This window comes from Maniola jurtina, chromosome 6, assembly GCF_905333055.1.
Source record: "Maniola jurtina chromosome 6, ilManJurt1.1, whole genome shotgun sequence".
NCBI lineage: Eukaryota > Metazoa > Arthropoda > Insecta > Lepidoptera > Nymphalidae > Maniola > Maniola jurtina.
In genome coordinates this window covers 15,337,314-15,362,436 of record NC_060034.1, presented here as the reverse complement: position 1 = coordinate 15,362,436, position 25,123 = coordinate 15,337,314, and the positions used below count along the sequence as shown (strand labels likewise).

Below are 25,123 nucleotides of genomic sequence, written 5' to 3'. Positions count from 1 at the left end.
AAATTAACTTCCAGTGGCACCTTCCACTAATAGTAGTACTTATCAAAAATGGCCTATAAAAATTACAACGCTCAGATTGATACAGTATAAAATCCTTTTGGATTCCATGTTTACTTATACTAACATAATGATAGCCTGATGCTGCCACCCAACATCAGCCATACCAAAAACGACATAACATACCTAATTACCTACCATAGAATGGACTACACATACAGACCGACATCTTAGTAAGCACTTCAGCCAAACATTCAGCCCTGATGCCAGTAATTGGTACAAATGGGCTAACGTTAAACATAATATACTGAACATAGGCCAGTAATCCAATGCCGACCTCTACTCACGCGTGTGTGTTGACGATCTACCAGAAGCGAAAACGCAGGAAACGAATACGGCAGCAGCCGAAAACATGGCTGCAGCTCCTTCGGAGTACCACTTGTCCTCTGTAAGAGACGATGACAGTAGCACGGGTGTGTTAGTCGGTATTTGATTGCGGTCTGTTTGTATCAACCTAGCAACTCGAACGCATACATAGACCAACAAAGGTGGAAGCGGAGGTAGGCAGTGATTGGTTCCTGACTGATACCATTTCGTAGAAGTCGCCGATTCTGCTGGGGGAAACAACGTTGGAAACGGAGACGGCAGTAGCCGACAACATGGTTGCATCTGATTCGGAGTACAGTTGTAGCCTCTGGCAGCATCGATGACAACTGCGGGTGTATATCGAACGGTTCTCCATCGCAGTCTGCTCGCGGAAACTGAACGAAAAACGCATATAGACCAACATAGGTGGAAGCGGAGGTAGGCAGTGATTGGTTCCTGACGGATATCATTTCGTAGAAGTCGCCGATTCTGCTGGGGGAAACAACGTTGGAAACGGAGACGGCAGTAGCCGACAACATGGTTGCATCTGATTCGGAGTACAGTTGTAGCCTCTGGCAGCATCGATGCCAACTGCGGGTGTATATCGAACGGTTCTCCATCGCAGTCTGCTCGCGGAAACTGAACGAAAAACGCATATAGACCAACATAGGTGGAAGCGGAGGTAGGCAGTGATTGGTTCCTGACGGATATCATTTCGTAGAAGTCGCCGATTCTGCTGGGGGAAACAACGTTGGAAACGGAGACGGCAGTAGCCGACAACATGGTTGCATCTGATTCGGAGTACAGTTGTAGCCTCTGGCAGCATCGATGCCAACTGCGGGTGTATATCGAACGGTTCTCCATCGCAGTCTGCTCGCGGAAACCGAACGAAAAACGCATATAGACCAACATAGGTGGAAGCGGAGGTAGGCAGTGATTGGTTCCTGACGGATATCATTTCGTAGAAGTCGCCGATTCTGCTGGGGGAAACAACGTTGGAAACGGAGACGGCAGTAGCCGACAACATGGTTGCAACTGGATCCGGAGTACAGTTGTAGCCTCTGGCAGTATCGATGACTGCGGGTGTATATCGAACGGTACTTCATCGCAGTCTGCTCGCGGAAACTGAACGAAAAACGCATATAGACCAACATAGGTGGAAGCGGAGGTAGACGGGGATTGGTTCCTGGTGGATACTTACTCGTAGAAGTCGGTGATTCTGCTAGAGGGGACAACGTTGGAAAAGGGCACCGGTAGTAGCCGACAACATGGCTGCAGCTTGTTCGAAGTACAGCTGATGAAACCTCTGGCAGCATCGTTAGCAAAACTGTGGGTGTATATCCAACGGTACTCGATCGCAGTCTACTCGTGGAAACCGAACGACGCATACAGACCAACAGGTAGACGCAGTGGTAGTCAGTAACCAAGATCTAATCACTACTCACTCACAAAAGTTGGTGACTTTGCTGGAAGATTCATTATGGGAAACGGTGACAGGTAGCTGTAGCCGACAACATGGTGGCAGCTCAGCTGTGGCCAACAACGTGGCCTCAGCTTTTCGGAGTACCTACTATTGAATCCTATGGAGGAGTCATTGACTAAATTGTGGGTGCGTACTGGGCGGTACTTGATTGCAGTCTGCTCGCGGAAACCACGAAAGCCTTACAAAACAAAACAACCTTCGCTCATTAGTTAATGAACGAAGTATTCGACGCATATAGACCAACGTAGGTGGAAGCTGAGTTAGGCAGTGGTCGGATTTTGTCCGCTGCTCACTCGTAAAAGTTGACGATTCTGCTAGATGAGACAACGTTGGAAAGGAGACGGCAGTAGCTGATAACATGGCTACAGCTCATTCGGGGTACAATTGTAGCCTCTGGCAGCATAGTTGACAGAATTGCGGGTGTGTAACGGAAGGTCGACTGCAGTCTGCTCGTGGAAACCTAGGGAGCTCTTCAGAGCACCCAATAATATCAACAGCAATAGCACCAGCATCAGCAACTGAGCTACAGCTGAACGAAAGCACCCACGTACTTGACAGGCAAAACTCAAAGCCATCGAATACGTTAGTAGGTCCAACACCAACAAAGAGGTAACTAACATTAACATCCGTTTTGAGGACCATGCGTTTATGAACACAACCGCACAGCAACGCTTTGGCTACTTACTACAGTTTAATGAATTTCAATGAAATCACTTTACATTGGCTCTTAGACCACAAAGCATATAATGCAACTGTCGAACTTACACGCAAAGGTTCAGCCGTCAGCGACGAAGGTAGTAGTTAGGTAACTAACCTTTTAGCAAATAAACATCGCGGCTTGGAGAAAACACTTAAAAAACAAGGGTGATGGGCAAACCCACAACCAGATAGGTAGTGGAAACCTGGCCAACCACCACTTTGAAGGAAGCCTCAGAAGAACTGCTCCACTTAGCCAAAGGTAAATTTAGCTCGAACCTCGGAATGTTTTATACTGGCACTAATAAACTGCAGCTTTTTTTAATTTTATTTTTATTTTTATTTTTTATTTGTACCAGAAAGTTGTAACAATATAAATAAAAGGAAAGAAAAAGTGGACAGGGAAGCACTTATCTCTATAAGAGATCTCTACCAGTGACCCTTGGCAGTGCGAGAGGTTATAAATGGAGTAGAATAGGTACAGCAAAGATAGACAGTAATCATGAAAAATAAAAAATAAATATAGTAGATATTATGTTATAATATATACTTACAAATATTTATATATTAAAATAGACTTACAAAAACATATATACCTTAATACATAAATATATACTTATAGTCATAAATATATCTTATAATATATACCGATAAATATATGTAAACAATATGTTATGACAGAGAGGAAAGATAGTGCTGTTTCAGACGAAGTTTGAAGGTGCTGATGGAAGGGTTATTTTTAAAAATACTGTCAGGTAGTGAGTTCCAAAGGCGAGTTGCGAGTACCGTAAAAGATTTAGCATAAAATATAGTGTTGTAAGGGGGAACTGCAAGTGAGTTTAACTTGACACACGAACGCACTGGCATCACCCGAGGAGCGGCTTCGTTGAAGCGCTCACGCAAGTAAGAGGGGGAGGATGAATTTAAAATCTTAAAGAGTAGCGTGAGAATATGAGTATTCCGGCGAAGTCGAATAGGGAGCCACTTTAACTTATTTCGAAATTGAGAAACATGGTCGAATTTGCGCAATCCGAAAATAAAACGGATGCACAAATTCTGAAGGCGATCTAGTTTATCAAGCAGCTCCTCGGTTGCATCTAAATAGCAGACATCGGCGTAATCTAGGAGAGGAAGCAGAAGAGATTGTGCGAGTAAGATTTTAGTTTTAAGAGGAAGGAAATTCTGCAAACGTTTCAAGGAGTGAAGGGAGTAGTGCATGCGCTTACTCACTTCATTAATGTGACTTGCCCACGATAAATGGCCGTCCAATATCACGCCAAGATTTTTAGTTCTTTCGGTTAGCGTAATAGTTACCCCATCGTAGGCTATTGCAGGGAGATTTTTTAAATCAGCACGAATTCGAAATTGTCTACTACCTATTACAATAGCCTGCGATTTTTTTGGGTTTACCAAAAGACCGTGTGTGTCAGCCCAATTCTTTATTTGTGCAAGATCCAAGTTAATTTCATCCACTGTAGCGGCCAGGTCAGTGACAGCAGCATGCCTATAAATTTGCAAATCATCTGCGTAGAGGTGGTAGTGGGATGAAACTGTTTTAGTGATTTCGTTTATAAAAACAGAGAATAACAGAGGAGACAAAACGCCACCCTGAGGTACACCGGCAGAGATATCAGCCCAATCAGAGTAAACTCCGTCAGCATAGATTCTCTGACGGCGACCCAGAAGGTAGGATCTAAACCATTCAACTACGGATGGTGATAAATTAAGCGAGCAGAGAATGTTGAGTAGTACATCAAAATCCACTGAATTGAACGCATTGCTAAAGTCAAGAAGAACAAGTACTGTTAATTTTTTGTTATCCATAGCATGGCGAATATCTTCCGTGACTTTGAGTAAAGCGGTGGTGGTACTGTGTAAGGGACGGAAACCTGATTGATAGGGACTCAAAAGGTTGTTTTGAAAAAGATAGTAGGAAAGTTGTTTAAATACGGAATTTTCTAAAATCTTGGAAATAATGGGGAGTATTGAAATGGGACGATATTGAGAGAGTGAAGAAGGGTTAGAGATTTTTGGCAAAGGTATAACGTGAGCTAACTTCCAAGCCGTAGGAAAACATTTAGAGGAAAGAGAAAAATTGAGGATGTGGGCAATAATAGGCGAAACAACATCAATGATAAGAATAAGCATATCTCGGCTTATGTTATCACTACCAACAGCTTTGGATGTAATACTAAGAATTCCCTTCTTAACCTCACCAACCGTAATTTCCTGGAATAGAAAGGGTTCGCATTTGGGCCTGGCAACATTGGCCAAATTATTAAGGCATTCCCTGACATCCTTCGACGAGGCCTGCATGGGGACAGAAAAATGGTCGGGTGCAGGAGAAAGAAACTATTTCAACTGCTGTTTGAAGTATTGGTGTGTCCAGCTCAACAGTTACATTCTCTGAGCCTGCGGGAACTTCCGAATTGAGCTCAAAAAGTAAGTTAATTCTATAGCTTCTTTTGCTCTTCTAAAAACTGCACTGTTCTGACGAATTATTGTCAGCGGATAATATTTTCAGCTTCGAATAATTCATGGGAACACATTTTTAAAGAAATGCAATTTCAAGATTAGAACAGGATACGTGACTTTTTAACCCCAGACCCAAAAAGAGGGGTGTTATAAGTTTGACGTGTGTATCTGTGTATCTGTCTGTGGCATCGTAGCTCCTAAACTAATGAACCGATTTTAATTTAAATTTTGATTAAAATTTTTGTTTAAAAGGTGGCTTAATCGAGAGTGTTCTTAGCTATAATCCAAGAAAATCGGTTCAGCCGTTTGAAAGTTATCGGCTCTTTTCTAGTTACTGTAACCTTCACTTGTCGGGGGTGTTATAAACTTTTAATTTAGGTACACTTGTTACTTTCAGATTTTAGTCCACCCTTTAAACCTACTACTAAACATTACTATTATTTACTTTGCCAGGGAATGGAAATGAATCTAGTGCTGAACCTGCAAGATCGTTATCTAAACACGGGGCTAATCGATCGTGATTGCCACGCGATCGCCTGATAACCATCAATAATTATGGGGTTGCCACATGCCGACCACCCTTGATGGACCCTTGACCTTGAACAGAAAACTAACCTCCATTTTAAACTGTTAATAATATAAGCATTCACGTCCATTCAAGTTAGCACTATGCTAAAGTAATTGCACGATTAATTTCTATAGCTAGGTATGTCCTGTGCATCATTTTGGTTGCCTGATCGTTAGATAGCGATAAGGCCGCCAAATAGTACCGACCTATATTCTCGTCTTGCTTTCTGTTTTCTCTGTACCTACAAATTTTTGTAGTGTACAATAAAAGTATATTCATGCATTCATTAAATTTTTGTGAATAAAAAATAATTTAGGTGTTTGCAAAAAATTTGTACCTTTGCAAGTTACGGTAGTTAACTTACCTTTGTACCTACCTATTCAGAACATTATTTTAATTTTAGGTTTGAAATTTTTAGGTTTAAAACTTGGGACGAACAAAATTGAGCATTATCACCATGTCTTTAAGGGTGGATTTAGCTAAAAAGTATCCTATGAAGGATTTCGAGAAAAAAGAGTCAAAAGTGAAGCAGTCGGGACGTAGGCGTGCAGTTCAAGACTTCTGCAAAGACACGACGCTACATGGATTTAAATATTTGACATCTGAAAACTATTACGATCGGTGAGTTTATTTGCTCTTGTAAAAACCGGTGAAGTGCGAGTTGGACTCGCACACGAAGGGTTCCGTACCATCGTACAAGATATACCGAACACGTTTATCTAGAAATCTGCAAGTTTATAACTGTCTGCGCCATCTATATGTGATTTTGTGAATTAAATTTTTTGTGAACACATTTCAATTTTTTTTTTGTATTACGGATTTTATTCCTTTACTTGTGCTAGAAGAGCAGGTAGGTAGACTACCTGCCTTTCATAATTCTAGGTCAACGGAAAGTACCCTATAGGTTTTCTTGACATACACGACAGACGGGCAGACAGACAGACAACAAAGTGATCCTATAAGGGTTCCGTTTTTCCTTTTGAGGTACGGAACCCTAAAAAAACTCATTGCTTTTAAAATAAACGTTAGATATTTTATTAGATGTTTAGTATTTGGTGAGGTGGTTTCTCGTAGCGTGGGCTGGCTGATCTGTTGCTGCGCGAGCGCGTGCTGCGCCGGCGTGCTGTGCTCGGTGCTGTGGGCGCGCTTCCTGCAGGTGCCGGCGCTGCTGACGCTGCAGGACCTGCGCGGCCAGCTGCTCGAGGTGCGCATGCCGCTCGTGGCCGTGTGCCCGTCCGCCGAGACCGTGGCCTACTACTGCCTGCACAATCTGTGAGTGTGCGTCATCATATGCTCGAGTGCATCAAGTGCTGACATGCTTTTCTCTGCATGGAAACCATGGGGCCTACCTATTGTTGAATACAAAAATTAACATGGGCAAAAATTACAAGGTTCTGTTCCTTTTAAAACTTAATTTTTTTTACTAAAAAAGAAAATATTACAACAAAATTTAAAAACGTCTCTGACATCATGTCAAGGGGTTTTCGTATATTAGGTCATAAAAAAAATCTTAGGCCCCATCATCACTTTCCATCAGGTCATTTTCATTGTGGTCAAGCCCTTGCCTACAATCATTAAAAAAATTGTGACTTTCAGGTCAATACCTGAAAACGTAACGGATCGCTTGCCAATTGCACTTAGCCACGTGCTGCGAAGAAAAAAAACTCCAATTGAGCATTTTCTGATCCTCGAAGAAATACTCGTGAAAAACAACCTGACGTTACCACAAGCCTTGATGAGAGTCACTCCGCCATGCCACAGTATTGTGCTGAATTGTCGTTGGCAAGGTCATATGATGCCATGCAAGTTGCTGTTTAGGAAGGAATTGACTGATTGGGGGGCCTGCTGTGTTTCCAGACCTTACAAGTAAGTGGTGACCCTACATTCAAATTCATGTATGCCACCTTTTGACTCTTATGAAGTCTAGATTCCCATTTTTGCAAAACGAAACTTATTGAGAAGGGCGTTTAGAAACCCGGAAGGTTTTATTATTAAAGGTCAAAATCGTCGCTTAAGCTCTAACGCCACATAAGTCAAAATTAGCAACATTACAGGAGTGCAAAAAACTTGTTGTTTCAAAGGTTTGGGTTGTTTGGTGGATAGTATACCGTACAGTAACTTTTTATTGCTTTTTTCTGTTGGTCATTTTCCGACTGGCCGAAACGACTGTTCTCTCGATTCTCTAATGAATGACTTCAAAATTTTAAAACTGCCAGAAAATGACTTATCTGGTGCAACTTAAGCGACTTTTTAAACTTTGACAGCGTGTGGACTATGGATCCAGTCATCACTTGCTTCATCAAGCCTTCTCTTTTTACGTCAGTTTTTAATTTTTTTATTTTCAGCCTCAGTTCAAACGAAATAACAGCAGCACGATTGGAAGTGACCAGGAGACTCAGCATATCTGTGCAGTGTTCAGACCAGTCTGCATTTAACAGTTGTGAGGTAACTTATACTGTTCTTTAGTTAGATGTTGTTTTCGGTTTTGCGGCTTTCAAAATTTGTGTTCAGCTTGGCTTTGTAATTGAGACTCCTTGCCTATATTTCTTTTTAGAAATAAATATTAAATCATAACTCAGATTCTCTGGTTAAAAATAAATTATTATCAATACTTTTGGATCCACAAAATTGTATGAGTTGCTCATACAATTTTGTGATTAATGTTCTGTTACCGCGATAAGGTTTTTGGGATAGCCTGATTTAAGAAAACTGTCGAAAATTAAATTTGTTTACATTTCATTCCACTTACTAAAAGCACTGATCTTGTACCTGCGCAGGAGGCAATTTATCAATCTATTTGGGGATCATCTGAAACTTTAATTTCCCGCGTTCAGAATCCTATGCGTTGACTCATTCCCTCCACATCTGTCGTCCATTATTCTTTTGACCTGAAATCAATGCGTGCTTTTCTTGGTTTCAGTTTTTCACAAAATTCGACGGTGAGGAATGGATTCAACCAATGCCGTTGACTCCAGGATACAACTACCTCGCGCATATTACATTCACGTCCTTCGAAGACAGTGATTCAGAGAAAATCACGGAGGGAACCTGTGTGTCTACTCCTGGATACTCTAGGAACAGATGCTTGGTATGCTTATTTTAGACAGCTTTGGAAAGTTTGGTTAGGAACTTCACGATCTTGTCTCGCTTCCATGTTTACCATAGAAGAGCGACAAGCCGTGAGCCGTTGACATCGTTTTGTTATTGACATCCGATCCACGCGCATGAAAGTTTTTGTTCAACGATCCTGAATATGAACTTATTTCTACCACATATAACTTGAGGTGTTATGAGAAAAGCAAACCATGAGAAACTTCATTAAAGAGCTAGTGGTAATGGGAAGATATTCTTCGAATCTTGTCAACCGCGCCTAAAGAAGTTTCACGTCTTAACGATATTTATGTATGGTTTATTTACAGCTAGAGTGCAAGGAGCGACACTGTGGCTGCTCGGAGCCGCTGCGGAGCGCGAGCCGCGGAGCGAGCGGCGCGCTGCCTCCCTGCTCCATCACCCAACTCGCCTGTCTGAGGACTCACCATTTTGGTAACTGGCTTTTAGCTAAAGCATTTGAATGATACAAATTGATAGGAAAAGATATATTTACAGGTCAGCGCGAATCAAAGTTTTCTCGGTGTCCATTGTCTTGAAAAGATTAGTAACATCGTATCTCATAATATAGTAAAAATAAAAGTCCTGACTCACTTGCTGACTGATTCGTCAATTTCCAGTCCAAATCGACTTAATTTAGCACAGAATATAGGCAATGCCCTTTATAACGTAAACAAGGAATAAGGCCGGATTTATCGAAATTCCCATGGGAACATGGCAGCTCTAACAAAGTGCATTTTACAGAGTGCATTTGATCTTCAACGCTCAGGAGTAAGTAATGGGGATAGTTCTTCAGACCATTCTAAAATAAACTCTGTAACTACTCGTATATCCTTATAATTTATTTTGTTTAATGCAGAAAAGAATGACTCTTGCGTGTGTCTCCCAGCGTGCAAGAAAGTATTTACATACATGGCCCTGGAATCCAGCCCTATGAACGCGTTCGAATATACTAATGACGAAATATAGTAAGTTCTTTATTCCTCGATGACAAGTTAGCATTTCTCGTTGATCTTGCCTGGGTCCTAATTCTATTTGAAATTTTAAGTAACTTGCTCTGAACCAAAGTGTGATGTGAAAAAAACAACTAACACCGTAACGCTAATTTGCTTGGCGGCTAAACTTAATGATTTTTTACTGCTGTGTTTTATTTTTCTATTCTATTTTGTCAATGACGTTGTTTTCCAGCGCTGGTCTCAACGCCAGCATCAGCTCAGTGCTGCGGATAGCGGTGCGGCTGAGCGAATCCCGATTATTTGTGGTTAATTCCACGGAAACTTGGATCACATTGCTTTGTGAGTTCTTTTTACAGCTCGCCATTATAAATGGACGTGCGATTATCCTCGTGCGCCGGCAATTTCGGTCGAGCGTGCATGCCCTTAGGTAGAAGCAACGGGCCTGCCCGCGAAATTCAAATTTAATTTGGTTTTACACAATTTGTAAACTAATATGACTACGTAGGCTTATGGTATTTTAATTGCGACAATGGCAGTATCATCCTCACAGGTTTATATAAAAATCTTTACTACTATTATTACTATCGACTATTCTCACAAATTAGTCGATACTAGAGCTAATATCTTAAACTGGACCTTTTCAAGTAAAGATTTTTATATAAACCTGTGAGGATGATACTGCCACTGTCGGAATCAGAATGCCATAAGCCTACGTTGTCGTATTAGTTTACAAATTGCGAAAAACCAATTTAAATTTGAATTTCGCGGGCAGGCCCGTCTCATGCCCATAAGTAACTAAAAAAACTGTTTTACTGATTTCTTTTTGAAAATGGAATCTCGCGTGCGTTTAGTTTTACTTCAACTGCACGCGGTCACACGCCTTAACATTTTTTAATGTTGTTTCGCAGCATCCCTGGGCGGCGTGTTCAACATGTTCCTCGGCGTGGGTCTGTTCAGCGCGCTCGAGGTGCTGTTCCTCGTGTTCGTGCGGCTTCCCATTGCCGTCCGCAGGTCCTCCGACATGAAGCACTCTGATATGTAACGCTGGTTGAAACACGCTTGTAACAATAAAATCTTTCGACATACCTACCTTATTGTTTTATTGAAGTGAACCTTTGTGAACCTTAATAAATTAATTTCCTTTCTTCTTAACCTTGTCTTGGGCTGGCACTGTAGTGCCACCAAACAAGAAAAGAAGAACTTTAGATTGGAGTGATTGGACTAAAATAATTGTTTTGCGCAAATATTTATCTAGTCATCAGTGTACAAGTCATCTATGACTATTATTATTTTTTACCTACTAATATTATATAGGTTTGTTTGTAGAGGGTAATCTCTTTAACTACTGTACCGATTTTGAAAATTCACCAGTATAAATTTTTTCTCAGTAATTTAGGCTATATTTTATTTTAAAAAAAAATAATACATATCCCTATGAAAATTGTAATAAGCCGCCCGTGCGAAGTACTAGTATAGACTAATTTGAACGAATTAGTCGATACTAGAGCTTTCTTACACTTTACCCTTTCAAGTAAAGATTTTTATATAAACCTGTGAGGGTGATACTGCCATTGGAGCAATTAAAATGGCATAAACCTACTTTGTCCAATTAGTTAACAAATTGCGAAAAACGGAATTTTTGAACTTCGCAGGCAGACCCGTCTCATGCCCCTTAATGGTACTGTAAGTCGAATTGAAAAGGTATCGAATGACTACGGCAATCGATTTTCCGGCAGCACTAGTTACGATTATTTTGTCTGTGGTGTTTGTCATTCCGGTTGTATATCCTCATAGAGATAGTATATATCCTACATCCATGGTTATTTATCTTTGGTGGCCCATGTGTTTTTGACAGTGACATTTTCATTTTGCGTTCGTTTTCTAAAATTTTTACTGCTTGTTTTCAATTTAATAACATAAAACTTTAATTTTGTGCAACGTTAGTCATCGAAGAATAAGAAAGACGAAATGTCGTCTTGGAGAAAAGCCGCTAAGGCGAACCAGAAGACTCATAAAGAAAGGCACCAGCCGGATTCTCGGAAGCACCTGGGTCTGCTCGAAAAGAAGAAAGATTACAAGAAGCGAGCTGATGACTACCACGAGAAGGGCGCCACGCTCAAGCTGCTGCGGAAGAGGACGCTGGACAAGAACCCCGATGAGTTCTACTTTCATATGATCAACTCGAGAGTCAAGGATGGGGTTAGTTTTCGTCTTCGTCTTTACATGCCCCCCAATCATACCATGGCTTGCTGCTAGACTTATTTCTATCTTATTTTAATTGACGGATGGTGTATAATGATAGTCTGGTAGTTAAGACATCGGTGTCCTCTTCGGGAGGTCGGGGTTCAATCCTGGGTACGCATCTCTAATGTGAGCTATGTGTGTTTTAAGCAATTATACATCACTTGAATTAACAGTAAAGTAAAACATCGTGAGGAAACCTGCATGCCTGAGAGTTGTCCATAATGTTAGCAAAGATGTGTGAAGTGTGCCAGTCCACATTGGACCAGCGTGGAGGACTGGGGTTTTAACCCTTCTCATTCTGAGAGGCGATACATGCTCCGCATTGGGCTGGATTGATAATGATGATGATGATGAAAAATATAATCAGCTGTATAAAATGTATGATAGCCTAACCTAAATCTGTGCAGATGAAGTTGTGGGTTTTCAACATAGCTAAATGTGAATATTGTTTGTGAAAAAATTGGCCCTTTAAATATTGACTATTGCCAAGTACAGATTGGCAGACTAGTAAATCATCAGTCCCTTGAAATTTGTTTAAGAGAGAAACAAAAGATATTTAATTATCTTTGGTAGAATTCTATTATGGAGTTCTCCATGATGTATGTATTGTATTATAACATGCACTCAATGAGCTTAGCATTGATTTCAGGAGCACCATGAGCTGGAGAAGGAAGACGAGCACACTCCGGAGCAAGTAAAGCTGATGCAGACACAGAGCCTCAAGTATGTCAACATGAAGCGCACCATCGAGACCAGGAGGATACAAAGACTGCAGGTTTGTTTATATTTGTTACTTTATTTATATATATTGCCTCTCTATTTATTATTTAATTTTAAAGGGTTGTACATTAGATGGACCACAAGGTCAGTTAGAGTCTGTTCATATTATGTTCAAATAATACGAGAGTAAGGTTAAACACGTTTATTGAGCTTGGTAGCACATGACACATAATAATTATATCAGATGTTTTTTATCTACCCACTTGTATTGATCTTTTTTACAAAAAGGTAAACAAATGGTTTAGATTCCATATATGACATACCTTCCCCCTAAGTAAGTAATACAAATTAATTAAAGTTTAACAGTTCAAATTGAGAACTAAGTACACATCTAAACAGTTTACAATAATCCGATCAATCATTCAAAATTCAAACCAATACAATCAATATTTTCATTAGAACCACTTGGCCTAGAATATGGAACCTTATTATGGTAATTTCGTTTAGTTTTAATTTTCCCTCCCGGTATGTCTATTTCTGCTGATTTAGGTATTCCTAATATCTCTTCCCATCTCTCAGAGCTGGGTATTTCAATGATAGTCTCTCTACATTAGTCTCTCTGTTTTTCTGTTGAGCGTTACTTATGATTTGAGCTTCTACTTTCTTATGTTGTATATTATCAGGATGTAGCGTATCCATGAGTGTGCGAAGGCGTCTATTCATCAAAAGTTCGGAAGGACTTTTCTTTGTTGTGGAGCATGGAGTAACCCGTAGGCCTAACAACATGTTCGGGATTTTTATTTCCCATGGTCCATCCATCTTCCGTAACTTTTCCTTTACTGTCTGTACCATGCGTTCTGCCAAACCGTTAGTGGCTGGATGGTATGGTGCGGACGTCACATGTTTTATTTTGTTGGATTCCAAAAACGACTTCATTTCACTGGATACAAAAGAAGTGCCGTTGTCAGATACCAAGGTTTCGCATATGCCATGAGTAGCAAATAAATTCCTTAAATGGTGAATCACCGTTGTGGAATTTGTGTTGTTTACCGTTAAAACTTCTGGCCATCTGGAAAAAGCATCAACGACTATAAAAAAGATTTTATTCATAAATGGTCCTGCAAAGTCTATATGAATTCTAGACCATGGCCTTGAAGGTATGACCCACTCGTGTGAAGATTTTGGAGGCATATGTCTATTTTCTAAACACCTAGTGCAATTGCTGACTAATTCATTTATGTCATCATTCAATTGTGGCCACCACACATAACTCCTGGCCAGTGCCTTTGTGTGAACAATTCCACTATGAGTGGTGTGCAGCATGCGTAGGATGCTTTGTCGAAGAGGCTGTGGTATGACGACACGACATCCTAGTAGTACACAGCCATCTTGTAAAGACAATTCTGTTCTATGTAGCCAATAGGTTCTTAGATTTCTATCTGTAACTTTGTTGGGCCATCCACACTGTAGAAAGTGAACAACTCGTGAGAGTGTTTGGTCCTTTTTAGTTTCAGATGCTATCTCATGAGCAGAGCAAGGAAAATCTTCTAGTTTTTCTGCCATTAGAAGTACTTCATAAAGAGGTTCTTCCTCTTGCTCAGGCACTGGTAGAGGCCATCGACTTAGGCTGTCTGCATTACCGATTTGAGTTCCTGGTCGATAAGCGATATTATAATCGTGTGCCGTTAATGCTATAGCGATTCTTGTCAAACGGGGCGATAAAATAGATGGCATCGGTCTTTTTGGATCGAAAATTCCAAGCAACGGTTTGTGGTCAGTTATTACCGTAAAAGGCCTCCCAGCCAAATAGTTGTGGAACTTTTTAATGCCGAACATAATTGCAGTAGCTTCTTTGTCCAATTGTGAATACCGACGTTCATGTATATTCAACGTCCTAGAGCTCATTGCGATCGGACGCTCCTGTCCGTCGTCCATCACATGTGATAACACTGCCCCTACGCCAAATTCTGAACTATCACATGTGAGTATTAGCGGTTTATCCAAATCATAATGAACTAGGGTAGTGTCAAATGTAAGCATTTGTTTGGCTTTATTAAAAGCTTCTTGTTCACGTCTAGTCCACTGCCATGGTTGAGATTTATCAAGAAGTCTGTGCAACGGCTCAAGTAAAGTTGCTTTGTGAGGTATAAACCTTTCATAGAAATTATATAATCCTAAAAACGCTTGTAATTCTTGTACACTTTTAGGTTCTGGTGTTTTCAAGACGGCTTCCACTTTGCTCGGAGCAGGATGTATACCTTCTCCATTGATCACAAAACCTAAAAATTCAACTTTCTCCTGAGCGAATTTACATTTGGCCTTGTTGAGGCGAAATCCAGCCTTCTGTATACGATTTAGAACCGCTTCGAGTCGTTGTTGCATATCAAGCATTGTCTGACCACTCACAATAATGTCATCAATTAAAACCGCGACTCCTTGAATTCCTGCTAGCAGTGCTGTCATTAATCTCTGGAAAATTCCAGGGCAAGCTTTGACTCCAAAAGGTAACCGATGGACTGAGTAAAGACCCTTGCAAGTGTTTAAAGTTAATATTTTTGATGTGCTGTCACTAACTTTTACTTGAGTGTATGCTCGATCAAGATCTAAGGTTGTAAAAAACTTTGCTCCTGCAACTGTAGCAAATATCTCATTTGCTGTTGGCATAGGGTAAGTGTCTGATTCTGTAGCTTGGTTGACAGTACTGCGATAATCTCCACACAATCGGACATCTCCTGACTTCTTCAATATAGGCACAACAGGTGTCGCCCACTCGGAAAAGGACAATGGCTGTAGTACACCTTCTGCCACCAGGCGGTCAATCTCCTTTTCAACTTTAGCTTTGATAGCGTACGGTACAGGACGAGCTTTTAAAAATCTAGGTGTAGCACCAGGTTTTAGATGTATAGTAATAGGATCTCCAGTAAATGTGCCAAGTCCATCTCTGAAGATGTCACTGTATTTAGAAATTGTCTTGTCAATATTCATAAGATCACTATTTGACATAAAATTAATGTTTAGTGCAATATTCAACGGAGTCAACCAGTCCCGTCCCAGAAGATTGGGACCGCACCCTTTTGCTACAATCACATTTAAGGTACATTTGATGTCTTTGTATTGAACTTGTAACCTAGTTTGGCCGAGTAACATGACAGGCGTATCTGTCCATGTGCGTAAAGTAAGTGATACTGGTTGAAGAATGATGTGTCGGTTTTGATGTTCAATCTTCTTCCAAGTGTGTTCATTCACTATTGAGAAACTTGCACCTGTGTCCACCTGAAGTATTACAGGTATGCCTTCCAATATAACTTCAATCACAAATGGTGCTACTTTTGTTTCACATTGCATACTGTAGATACCATTCAAGTGTGTAGGTATTTCCTCATCCGTGAAATTAATGTTTTTCTTAGACTTCTTTTTTAGTAAGCAAATCTTCTCAATGTGACCAATTTTCTTGCAGAATCGGCAAGTGGCGTTAATAAATCTGCATTCACCACCATGACGATCCCCACACCGATAACATAGTCGTACATTTGTCTTGGTCTGTACTGCATTAATATCCATGGGTTCCACTGAAGGACCTTGATTTGTACTTGTTGCCGTGTTTGAACTTATGCTGCTGCTGTCTGTATTTGTTGAGGACTGGATCATGTGACAGTCTTTTCCCGCCGTTTCAGCAGCTAGCATGGCATCAACAACGTCTTGATAACGAAGGTTATCTTTTTTTAAAAGTTCGTACTGTAGACGACGATCTTTCATGCCACACACAAGTCGGTCGCGTAACATCCGTTCTAATTCCATAAAATTGCATTTAGAGCTAATCTTACGCAACTGTGCAATATATTCTGATGCATTCTCATTTATATTCTGGTTCCGTGTATAGAATTTGTATGACATTGAAATTTCATTTGGTTTTGGGCTGTAATGTTTTGTTAAAATAGCTTCAATTTCCACAAATGACACATCACTGGCTTTTCTTGGTGTAATCAAAGCTAAAAATGTTTCAAAGACTTCAGCTCCACACACAGTAAAGAAATTCGCTCGTTTTGCGCCATCCAACACGATGCCGTTAGCCTCAAAACAAAACTTCAATCGATCAATGTAATTGTCCCATATATCAATTTTTGGGTTAAATTCACCAAATTTCACTGCTTTATGATCCATTTTAATCGAATTTTTGCTTCGTCGCCACTATTATGTTCAAATAATACGAGAGTAAGGTTAAACACGTTTATTGAGCTTGGTAGCACATGACACATAATAATTATATCAGATGTTTTTTATCTACCCACTTGTATTGATCTTTTTTACAAAAAGGTAAACAAATGGTTTAGATTCCATATATGACAGTTCACATAGACCGGCTCGGACCGGAGAGCAGATTTTGATAGCGATTAAAATAGAGCTTTGGATAGTTGAAATAAGGTTTATTTTTACATATCACCTATTTTGTTATTGAGAATGCCGGAGAGCAAACCTTATGCAGTTAGTGTGAAAAAATAAAAGGAGCCGACTGGCTATGTATGATTTCTGTTCTCCGGCCAGTTCCAACCGTACGTGTGCCGGAGGTCTGTGTGAAAAGAAGAGCACCGTCCGAGCTGGTCTGTGTGAACAGACACTTAGACGGTCGGGACCAAGAGGCACTAGAGTGAAAGGCAGGCCATATGCCAGATGGGTAAATGAAATAGTGGCGATAGGGGGTGAATATGGCTAGCCTCAGCTACAGATAGAGTCAAGTGAATGACTTGGAGGAGGCTTTTACCCAAAGGGGGTCTATACAAAAAAACAACTCAACACTATAATATACCTACTTATGTAAATAATTTGTATTAACTTACTAATCATAATTATTTTTAAGTTCTCTAACTTTATTATCAACAACTTGTAGTAACTTTGTAAGGAATTAAGTAAAGCTTTATTATTTATTTATTTACATAAAGAGTAAGCAAATGGTACTGATTCTGATGGCAACTCAATTTTAGAGTATTATCTTTTTCTTATCAATATAACCTGTGACCTGAAAACTTTTGTACCAGCTATTACATGTATTTGCAATGAATAAATTAAAAAAAGTAATAGTACTGTACTGGTTTAACTGGTTTGTTAAACACGAGTGGTAATTTTATTTTCCAGTCCCAGCTCCACATGACAGAAGTAGCTGACTCAACACCAAACACGCACATATTCTTTGTGGACAAGGGGGAAGAGAAGAACTTCGACATTGCCAGGAGACTGGACACCCATCCAGCTCTGGTCAACAGGAAGTCCAACAGACCGCGGCTGGCTGACATTGCTCACATGAATCTACCTGAAGTTGAGGAGGTAGGTTCTTATTGCATTATGCTGGTTCTTCATAGGAAAGGCGTTCAGAACCAGTGCAGTGCTAGATGCATTTGATGATTCAAAAGTACTAGTAAAAGTTTAACTGAATAAAAAATGTTTATATTCTATTATATTTTAAGATCTGTAGAGCATACTTCAACTTTTCTGACTTAAGACAGAGTAAAAACCGGCAAAGTGTGAATCTGACTCACACATGAAGGGTTCCGCACCATTGAATAAGAAATAACACTAACTTTTTGTGATGTAACCACACATTCATAGTTTTCGGATTTATCTGTTTACTTTTGTTATAAAATATTGCTACCTGGCAAACATTGTAGGTCAACAGGAAATACCCTATAGGTTTTGATTTCTCAAGTATAGTACCCATATGCGAACATATTGCCTGCACTGTTTAGAGTTCTGTTTGGACTTTGTCTGTGTTGGTGTTGGCTGGCGGGCGTGCTCTGCCTTTTTGGAGTGTTTTTTTTTTTGTTAAAACTGACTGGAAAGTGCTCTAAGGGGGTGCCGTGCGTATGTCGGCGAGCGCCGGCACAGACGGGGTCCATACTTGTATAGTTTAACTAACTTGTTACAAATAACTACAAACTTGACATTGGCTAATCTTTGTAAAAGCCAGACGAGAGAGAAAAAAAAAGAGGTCTATTTAGTCGACAGTATATCTGAGTAATTCAAGAACATCATGTTAGATATTTCCAATTTGGTTTCAGATTTTTTTTATACTAATGAAACTGGATAAATATGTTATGCCACTCTTACATAGTCTGTTCTAGCCTACCCTTTGCAGAAAACTTATGTTTCGCAAAATTACTAAAAAATAGAACCTGGTACTTCTTTCAAGGTAAAAATGCTCCCTGTTATTAAGTGATTGTCAAATTTCTATTTTTTACCTAACAGGTTATGAAATCGACTAAGAAGTTAAAACAGAAGACCTACAATGAACTAGCGAAAAGAATAGAAAGGGAGAAGCAGCTGACTGTGGTTCAGCAGAAGATAGAACTGAAGCGCCATCTGAAGAACACCAAAGTGATGAAGCCTAAGAAAATACGGCGCGGCACCGCCACGTCCGCGCCAATTTTCAAATTTCAATTTCAGAGAAAAAAATAAAACCTATAAGGTACCTTGCTTTTGACTACTGTTTTTTTTTTCTAATTGGAGTAATTAACGGCCGAAATCAATAAGTTATCTGTCCACGATTTGCCCTGCTAGGGATAGAAATTTGACGTAGATTATATGGAGCTCTAGTAGGGCAAACCGTGGATAGATAGCTGATTAATTTCGGTCATAAATGTTTTCACTCTATCTCTGTATTCCTCATCGCTGAGGAATAAACACAGGAAACCGCCTTTCCAGTCATAATCACAGCAGTATGGGTTTTCTTGGGATAATAATGTGGTGGGTCCCCAGATCGTGCCTCATATGACTCAACTAATAATATGATTTTCAACTTAAGTTTAACGAATTACTTTTAAATGTTAGTAATAATAATAATCGGGACCATCAACAAATGCTCTCCAAAAATAATCGACAGCAAATGCTCTCCAAAGCACCCACAAATGGGCCAAATTCAGTGTCATTCAACAGTAGTAAAACGTCCAGATACCAACATGAGTCAATGTTGCTAACCCCACGCTATCGGCTGGTACGCGCTGTGGCAACTAAGTCTCCACCAAATTCAACTTTAATCTACAGGGCGTCAAGAGACATCCCCCAAAAACTTTCACACTGGACTTAATTAAAATCTGTGACAAAACCAGCAGCGTGGGTCTGAGTCTTTAAAAGCACTAATCTTATAAAGTAATGTCATTAACAGGGCTCTCTCCGTCACTTACTCCATACAATCGTAGTTCCAATTTCATTTGAATATCAGGCAACCTTTTCTTGATGAAAACTTTAAGAGACCCCTCTTAAAGTTTTCATCAAGAAAATCCTTTCAAGTACTGCTGTGTCAGCTCAAGAGCTTAAATTCCAATTCATGAGGGAAAAAATAAAGAAAGCGATCTCATTATTCAATTTTTTTTATTCCAAAATAAATAGATTTTATTTTTTACTTATATTTACTAATTTGTATCCTTTCCACAATGTTTCTTGTTTCTACAAGAAATCTTTTCACAAAAAAGGATAGCATGATTATTTAGTTTAGCTAATTTATTCTTTGCATACATCCGAAATATCGGTGCTACCAACATCTGATAAGATTAACATTAATAATAATAATTAATATTATATGCTATTTTACTATTACCTATACAATGTTATCACTTTGTTAGTTTCAGATTTTTGAGCATTTCGATTTTTGTTCTAAATTAAAATCTTAATCAATACTTGAAATAAATGCATGTTTTAAATCATTCAGAGTATCACAACACTGGTAATCACAAAATCGTAAATCTTACACGTTGTTTTCACACTATCCGATTTGATAATTTTTATTACTTAACACCAATCATCTATACTTATTACTTTTATAATTTTGAAACACTATGGCTGAGATCTATAGTGCATACTCTGACTTACTCGGAGTGTCTTAAGTGTGAGCAATTAGCAAAGTCAAAGTACCCTCTATAGATCTTAGCCTTAGATACAGTATTTGAAAACGGGCTTACCGTGTGATATAGTATCGGATAATGGATAAACATTTGAACATTTTGAACTGTTAAGTTACTTATTACCTAATTATTTTATTATTCGTCACAATTTAATACAACTTATAGTGACAAGGTAACATATTTTTTGTTTAGTTTCCGTTTCTTTTTATTACATTACTCTAAATACTGTCTTAAACATTATAGAAATGATAATTGATAACTAAATATTTAAGTCTCAACTTTTCTCTTCACAGCAACTCTGGTCCTTATCTATTTTTAGCTACAAGTGCATGTGTTAGCAAAACTTGTTCACTAGAGTTCTGAATTGGTGTTATCAGTCAAATTGGCGAAAATCTATTGTCGTAACAAGAATACCATAGATTCAGCCAATTGTTTGTGATTGTGATTGTAATAATAACAATTGGTGCGACTTCTCCTAATCGAATACCAAAATTAGAACCAATAACAACCATCACAGTCTCTAGTAAAAAAGTTTCTCTCAAAAGCTACACTCTGAGGATCTTATGTCTATGGTAACTTATCGGTAACATTGAGTCTTGTCTTTGGTTTGCTTACAACTAAGATCACAATTTAACTACCACAGCACACACTTATGTTCAGGGTTCATTGCTGACCCCACGGGACACTGCCAGGCTTCGGCGAACTCTTTCGAATTACTAAGAGTACCGATCACTCGAATCTTGTTTGGGCTGTGAACGCCTTCTACCATTTTGGATTTAAGTGCGCCGGTCGTTGAGTTTCCACACCATATCTGTGAAATACAAACGCAATTTGAAGAATGACATATCTTGACTATATGGCCCGATTTCTGACAATTAGCACATTGGATTTTAAGTTTAGTTGCGTTGAAGTCGGAATACGTATGGGTGCTTTATTTCGATTATTTTTGCGTCTCGTTGGTATATCTGCCGTCCTATTTCTAAAAAACGGTTAGCTACAAAAGTAAGTTTTGTGTTATTGCTAAAAAAGTGGGAATTTTCAATAACTAATTTTTCTATAAAAAAGAGTGTTGCGTGGAACCAAAATTTCTTTTTGGTTCTACATAGATTTTATTTTCGGAAACATCAGTTTCCAATGTTTTCTGAGAAAATCTTCGAAAATAATTATCTGATTCTGAATATTATTATTTCACTGATAGATAACTACATTATCCCCGATAGCCTAAGGGATATATGAAGCTGAACTATGAAAAATCTAGTCATGAATAAAATATAACAAACCTGTGCGAAGCCCAAAAAGAAGAGCTGGTTAGGAGTATAGTCAGGAAGTCCCGGCAGTACGGTTCTTCGTGCAGTGGGGTGTCGGCGCGCGTACAGATCGTATGCGCTGAGCGCCGCGCGTAGCCCGCCGTTGTCTGCTATGTTCTCGCCCTGAGTGTTGAAGCCGTGCACCTGAGGATATAAAAGTGTCGACATAATTGTTTGAGTAAGACGTTTAAGATTTGGATCAAAATGAAAAATAGTGAAATGCACGAGTAAACGCATGGGTCGCTTGCGAAATTTGATCTGCATTTGATTGATTGAATTTATGGTATTTTTCGGCGCGATATGCATTTAGCTCCTTCTCAATTTTAGAGTCTGTACAGAAATGAAGTGTAGTATGATAAACTTGTGGCAATGGGCAGGTCATGCCTATCGCAGAACCGACGGCCGATGGGGCAGACGTGTTCTGGAGTGGAGACCGCGTACCGGTAAGCGCAGTGTGGGTCGACCTCCAGCCCGCTGGGCCGATGACCTGAAGAAGGTGGCGGGGAGCGGGTGGATGAGGAAGGCGGAGGAGCGTGTTTGGCGGCGCGCTCTTGGAAAGGCCTTTGTCCAGCAGTGGACGCATACAGGCTGATGGAATGTAATGATAAGCTTACAGTGTAATTCGGCAGCTGAGGCAATCTGTATTGGTTGTACTGGTCCACGATACACTTGACCCGCGCGTGATAATGCTCCAGGGTGCCCGCTGTCCACCACTGGGCCAAGTTGCCTTGCTCGTCATAGCGACGACCTGAGAACAACAAAAATTACCACTCGTTTAAGTTACGCCGATGTACATGCGCAGACAATTTATTTATGAACTACACGATTCCCGTGACTTTGTTCGCGGCATCATGTAGATCGTTCGGTTAGTTTTTAAAAATCACCTGGGAACTCTGATTTTCCGGGATAAAAAGTAGCCTATGTGTTAATCCATGGTATAATGTAAGTACCTCCATTCTAAATTTCAGCTAAATCCGTCCAGTAGTTTTTGCGTGAATAAGTACCTAACAACAAACATACACACAAACTTTCGCTATTATAATATTAGTGTGTTTTGAAAATCGACATCATTTCTGTAATCACCGTGAGAGAAGAAATTGTTTAAAAAAGTTTAAAAGTCAATATTTATTAGTTGAAAGTGAAAGGGTTACCTTGATCATCAAATCCGTGAGTGACCTCGTGTCCCATGATAGCTCCGATCGATCCGTAGTTGATAGCTCTGAAAAAAGTGCAATCCATTTTAGAATCTCGAATTTTTAGGGTTCCGTTCCTCAAAAGGAAGAACGGATGAACCTTGAAATGATTTCCTTCGTTCCAGGGTTCCTAGATGGTGATAGTCCTTTGCGATAGTAATATAACTCGTTTAATATTGTGACTCGCTTGTTTGTTTGCTCGCTATTAATATATATTATTATCTACATAGTAACATAACTGAGTAGGTCCATTCATATATACGTAATAAAAAAAATAAAAAAAAAAATTGATATAGGTACCTATCTTATATCAGAAGGTATCATAACGCTGGTAATAATCGAATAGACTTATGTGATACTTACTCAATTCCATTTCCATAAAACGGTGGTTGCAAAATTCCAGCTGGGAACGCTACAAATAAAATAAATAATTTAATAATGTGTTTTACGGACAGCGGCTGAGATCTATAGAGCGTACTTTGACTTTGCTCTGACTTAAGCTTCAGTTAAAACGAGACAGTTTTAAGTCAGCAGCATAGCGCTGTCTCGTTTTAACAGTGTCTTAAGTCTAAACAAAGTCATAGTGCGCCCTATAGATCTCAACCAAAGTTAATGGTTTACTAACTTGATGAATACTGATACTTGATGGTACTTACTGACTGAATTGAGTGTCGCTGAGTAAAACGCATTCACAGTGGTAGCGGTGGCGACCCATCTAATAAAAACGAAAATATTATTTTTTACTCAAAATTAATTAATTTTCGATGTACTTATTAAAACTTCCGGTTGTCTATTAATAATAATAAATAATAATTTATTTATTACATTTCCCTCAAAAACTACTTGTTTTATTATGATGGATAGGTAATCACCTCGGAGTTCGAAGCTGGTTTCTAGATTTACCAGGGTACGAAGTAAGTACCTACCTACTTAGATGTTTGACTCTAAAACGGCTAGATTGATTTTCTTTAAAACTACTTATTAGCAAATAAAATGGTTTTTAGGGTTCTAGTACCCCTAAGGATGTCAACCGGACCCTATTACCTACTAAAGCTCCGCTGTCTGTCCGTCCATCTGTCAGCGGGCTGTATCTCATGAATCGTAATAGGCAGAGATCTGAAATTCTCACAGAATGTGTATTTCTATTGACGCTATATCAACAAATAATAAAAAATTCAAAATGGTGGCCACAAAAACTAAAAAAAAAGTGTTATTTCTTGTACGATGGTACGGAACCCTTGGTGTGTGAGTCCTACTCGCACTCGATAAGTTTTTTTGCATTACATAATACATGCATTATTCTATCATCTCAGAGCAAATTTTTAAACATGTTTTACGATAGGTACGGCGTTGCAGTCATGAGTTTTCCAGTTTATTGGTCACTAGTTCCACTCACCTATCCCTGTCTGGTTTTTCGCGAAGAGACTCCAGGGACTTCTTAACGGTTGCCTGCGTCAGCTTCAGGTAGGATCCAAACAAGTCGCCTTCTATCACTTCCACCTGGAAAAGAATTGGCATTGGTTTGTGTTTAGGTGGTATATAATAATAATCCTAAGTATTTTCCAGCTTTCTAGTTACACCTTGTAATGAATTGAGGAGTACCGTCCTCCAGCTTGGAAACTGTTCATCAAATCACCTCATTACGTGAAACCTACCTGCCGGCACAATATTTCTAGAGAAAAAAGTATTGTCAAAATCAGGTAGTATTTGACGGAGTTATGGAGTTACAGGGGACAAAAATTATCATCCCCTATCCCGAACGATCCCGATTATTTTTGCGGGTACTGGCGCCATCCATGGCAGAAACAAGGGGGCTGCTACTAGAGGGAATGCCGGATGACTCACATGCCGGTAGTGCTTGTCCAGGTCCTCGTGGGTGAGCAGCCACGACGGGAAGCCCACGAAGGTGCGGATGGCGCGTAGCTTCTTTAAGGTAGTAGCGCGGGTACTGGCATCCATCCAGGGTAAGTCTTTGGTAGCCGCGGCGAACGCTTCACGCACGTCTTCTATCATCTCGATTGCCTGGAATATGTGTGAGGCATGTTTTATTTATGAGGTCCATTGGCAGACAGACCTTAAAAAAGTAAAGTGCTTTTAGCCAAAGACAGGAGGAAATGAAAA

General features: G+C 39.6%; 4 protein-coding genes across 11 annotated transcripts in view; 2 read left to right on the top strand and 2 right to left on the bottom strand.

Moving 5' to 3' along the window:
• Positions 1-117: 117 nt before the first annotated feature.
• On the bottom strand, positions 118-1,751 carry LOC123866491. Of its 3 annotated transcripts, none has more exons than XM_045908124.1 (3): positions 1,423-1,751; positions 469-1,177; positions 118-250 (listed from the first exon to the last, which is right to left on the bottom strand). In XM_045908124.1, exons 1-3 carry the CDS (start codon positions 1,749-1,751, stop codon positions 188-190), a joined length of 1,101 nt encoding a protein of 366 aa, XP_045764080.1. In that variant the 3' UTR covers positions 118-187. The 3 variants fall into 3 exon arrangements, with proteins under 3 accessions (XP_045764080.1, XP_045764079.1, XP_045764078.1); XM_045908123.1 differs by having other exon boundaries at positions 164-284; positions 461-1,177; XM_045908122.1 differs by lacking the exon at positions 118-250 and having other exon boundaries at positions 337-1,177.
• Positions 1,752-2,663: 912 nt separating this feature from the next.
• LOC123866487 (sodium channel protein Nach-like) lies at positions 2,664-10,738 on the top strand. 5 transcript variants are annotated; one of them, XM_045908092.1, is made up of 12 exons: positions 2,664-2,804; positions 4,826-4,984; positions 5,471-5,647; positions 6,004-6,206; positions 6,660-6,857; positions 7,182-7,451; positions 7,931-8,030; positions 8,506-8,673; positions 9,005-9,128; positions 9,553-9,661; positions 9,882-9,988; positions 10,558-10,738. In XM_045908092.1, exons 4-12 carry the CDS (start codon positions 6,043-6,045, stop codon positions 10,689-10,691), a joined length of 1,374 nt encoding a protein of 457 aa, XP_045764048.1. In that variant the 5' UTR covers positions 2,664-2,804; positions 4,826-4,984; positions 5,471-5,647; positions 6,004-6,042; the 3' UTR covers positions 10,692-10,738. The 5 variants fall into 5 exon arrangements, with proteins under 5 accessions (XP_045764048.1, XP_045764047.1, XP_045764045.1 ...); XM_045908091.1 differs by having other exon boundaries at positions 5,471-5,723; XM_045908089.1 differs by lacking the exon at positions 5,471-5,647 and having other exon boundaries at positions 4,826-4,981.
• Positions 10,739-11,507: 769 nt separating this feature from the next.
• LOC123866502 (probable U3 small nucleolar RNA-associated protein 11) lies at positions 11,508-19,085 on the top strand. Its single transcript, XM_045908139.1, has 4 exons — positions 11,508-11,848; positions 12,543-12,668; positions 17,744-17,932; positions 18,851-19,085. Exons 1-4 carry the CDS (start codon positions 11,618-11,620, stop codon positions 19,058-19,060), a joined length of 756 nt encoding a protein of 251 aa, XP_045764095.1. The 5' UTR covers positions 11,508-11,617; the 3' UTR covers positions 19,061-19,085.
• Positions 19,086-20,643: 1,558 nt separating this feature from the next.
• Positions 20,644-25,123, bottom strand: part of LOC123866478 (neprilysin-4-like) — a 73,182-nt gene continuing 68,702 nt past the window's right edge. For both annotated transcript variants that reach the window (XM_045908071.1, XM_045908072.1), the window contains 8 exons: positions 24,848-25,024; positions 24,399-24,502; positions 23,659-23,717; positions 23,366-23,414; positions 22,961-23,028; positions 22,424-22,557; positions 21,783-21,953; positions 20,644-21,313 (listed from right to left, as the gene is read on the bottom strand). In XM_045908071.1, coding sequence (XP_045764027.1) covers positions 21,137-21,313; positions 21,783-21,953; positions 22,424-22,557; positions 22,961-23,028; positions 23,366-23,414; positions 23,659-23,717; positions 24,399-24,502; positions 24,848-25,024 — 939 coding nt within the window. In that variant the 3' untranslated portion in view covers positions 20,644-21,136. The remainder of the gene's footprint in view (positions 21,314-21,782; positions 21,954-22,423; positions 22,558-22,960; positions 23,029-23,365; positions 23,415-23,658; positions 23,718-24,398; positions 24,503-24,847; positions 25,025-25,123) is intronic.

Excerpts from the sequence above, each read along its gene's own strand:
- LOC123866491 (XM_045908122.1), bottom strand. The coding sequence starts at position 1,751 with ATGCGTCGTTCGGTTTCCACGAGTAGACTGCGATCGAGTACCGTTGGA. Across the intron at positions 1,178-1,422 it reads AGTCATCGATACTGCCAGAG|GCTACAACTGTACTCCGAAT; the intron begins GCTACAACTGTA and ends ATGCTGCCAGAG.
- LOC123866502 (XM_045908139.1), top strand. The coding sequence starts at position 11,618 with ATGTCGTCTTGGAGAAAAGCCGCTAAGGCGAACCAGAAGACTCATAAA. Across the intron at positions 11,849-12,542 it reads ACTCGAGAGTCAAGGATGGG|GAGCACCATGAGCTGGAGAA; the intron begins GTTAGTTTTCGT and ends CATTGATTTCAG. Across the intron at positions 12,669-17,743 it reads GGAGGATACAAAGACTGCAG|TCCCAGCTCCACATGACAGA; the intron begins GTTTGTTTATAT and ends TTTATTTTCCAG.
- LOC123866487 (XM_045908089.1), top strand. The coding sequence starts at position 6,043 with ATGTCTTTAAGGGTGGATTTAGCTAAAAAGTATCCTATGAAGGATTTC. Across the intron at positions 6,207-6,659 it reads TCTGAAAACTATTACGATCG|CGTGGGCTGGCTGATCTGTT; the intron begins GTGAGTTTATTT and ends GGTTTCTCGTAG. Across the intron at positions 8,674-9,004 it reads ACTCTAGGAACAGATGCTTG|CTAGAGTGCAAGGAGCGACA; the intron begins GTATGCTTATTT and ends GTTTATTTACAG.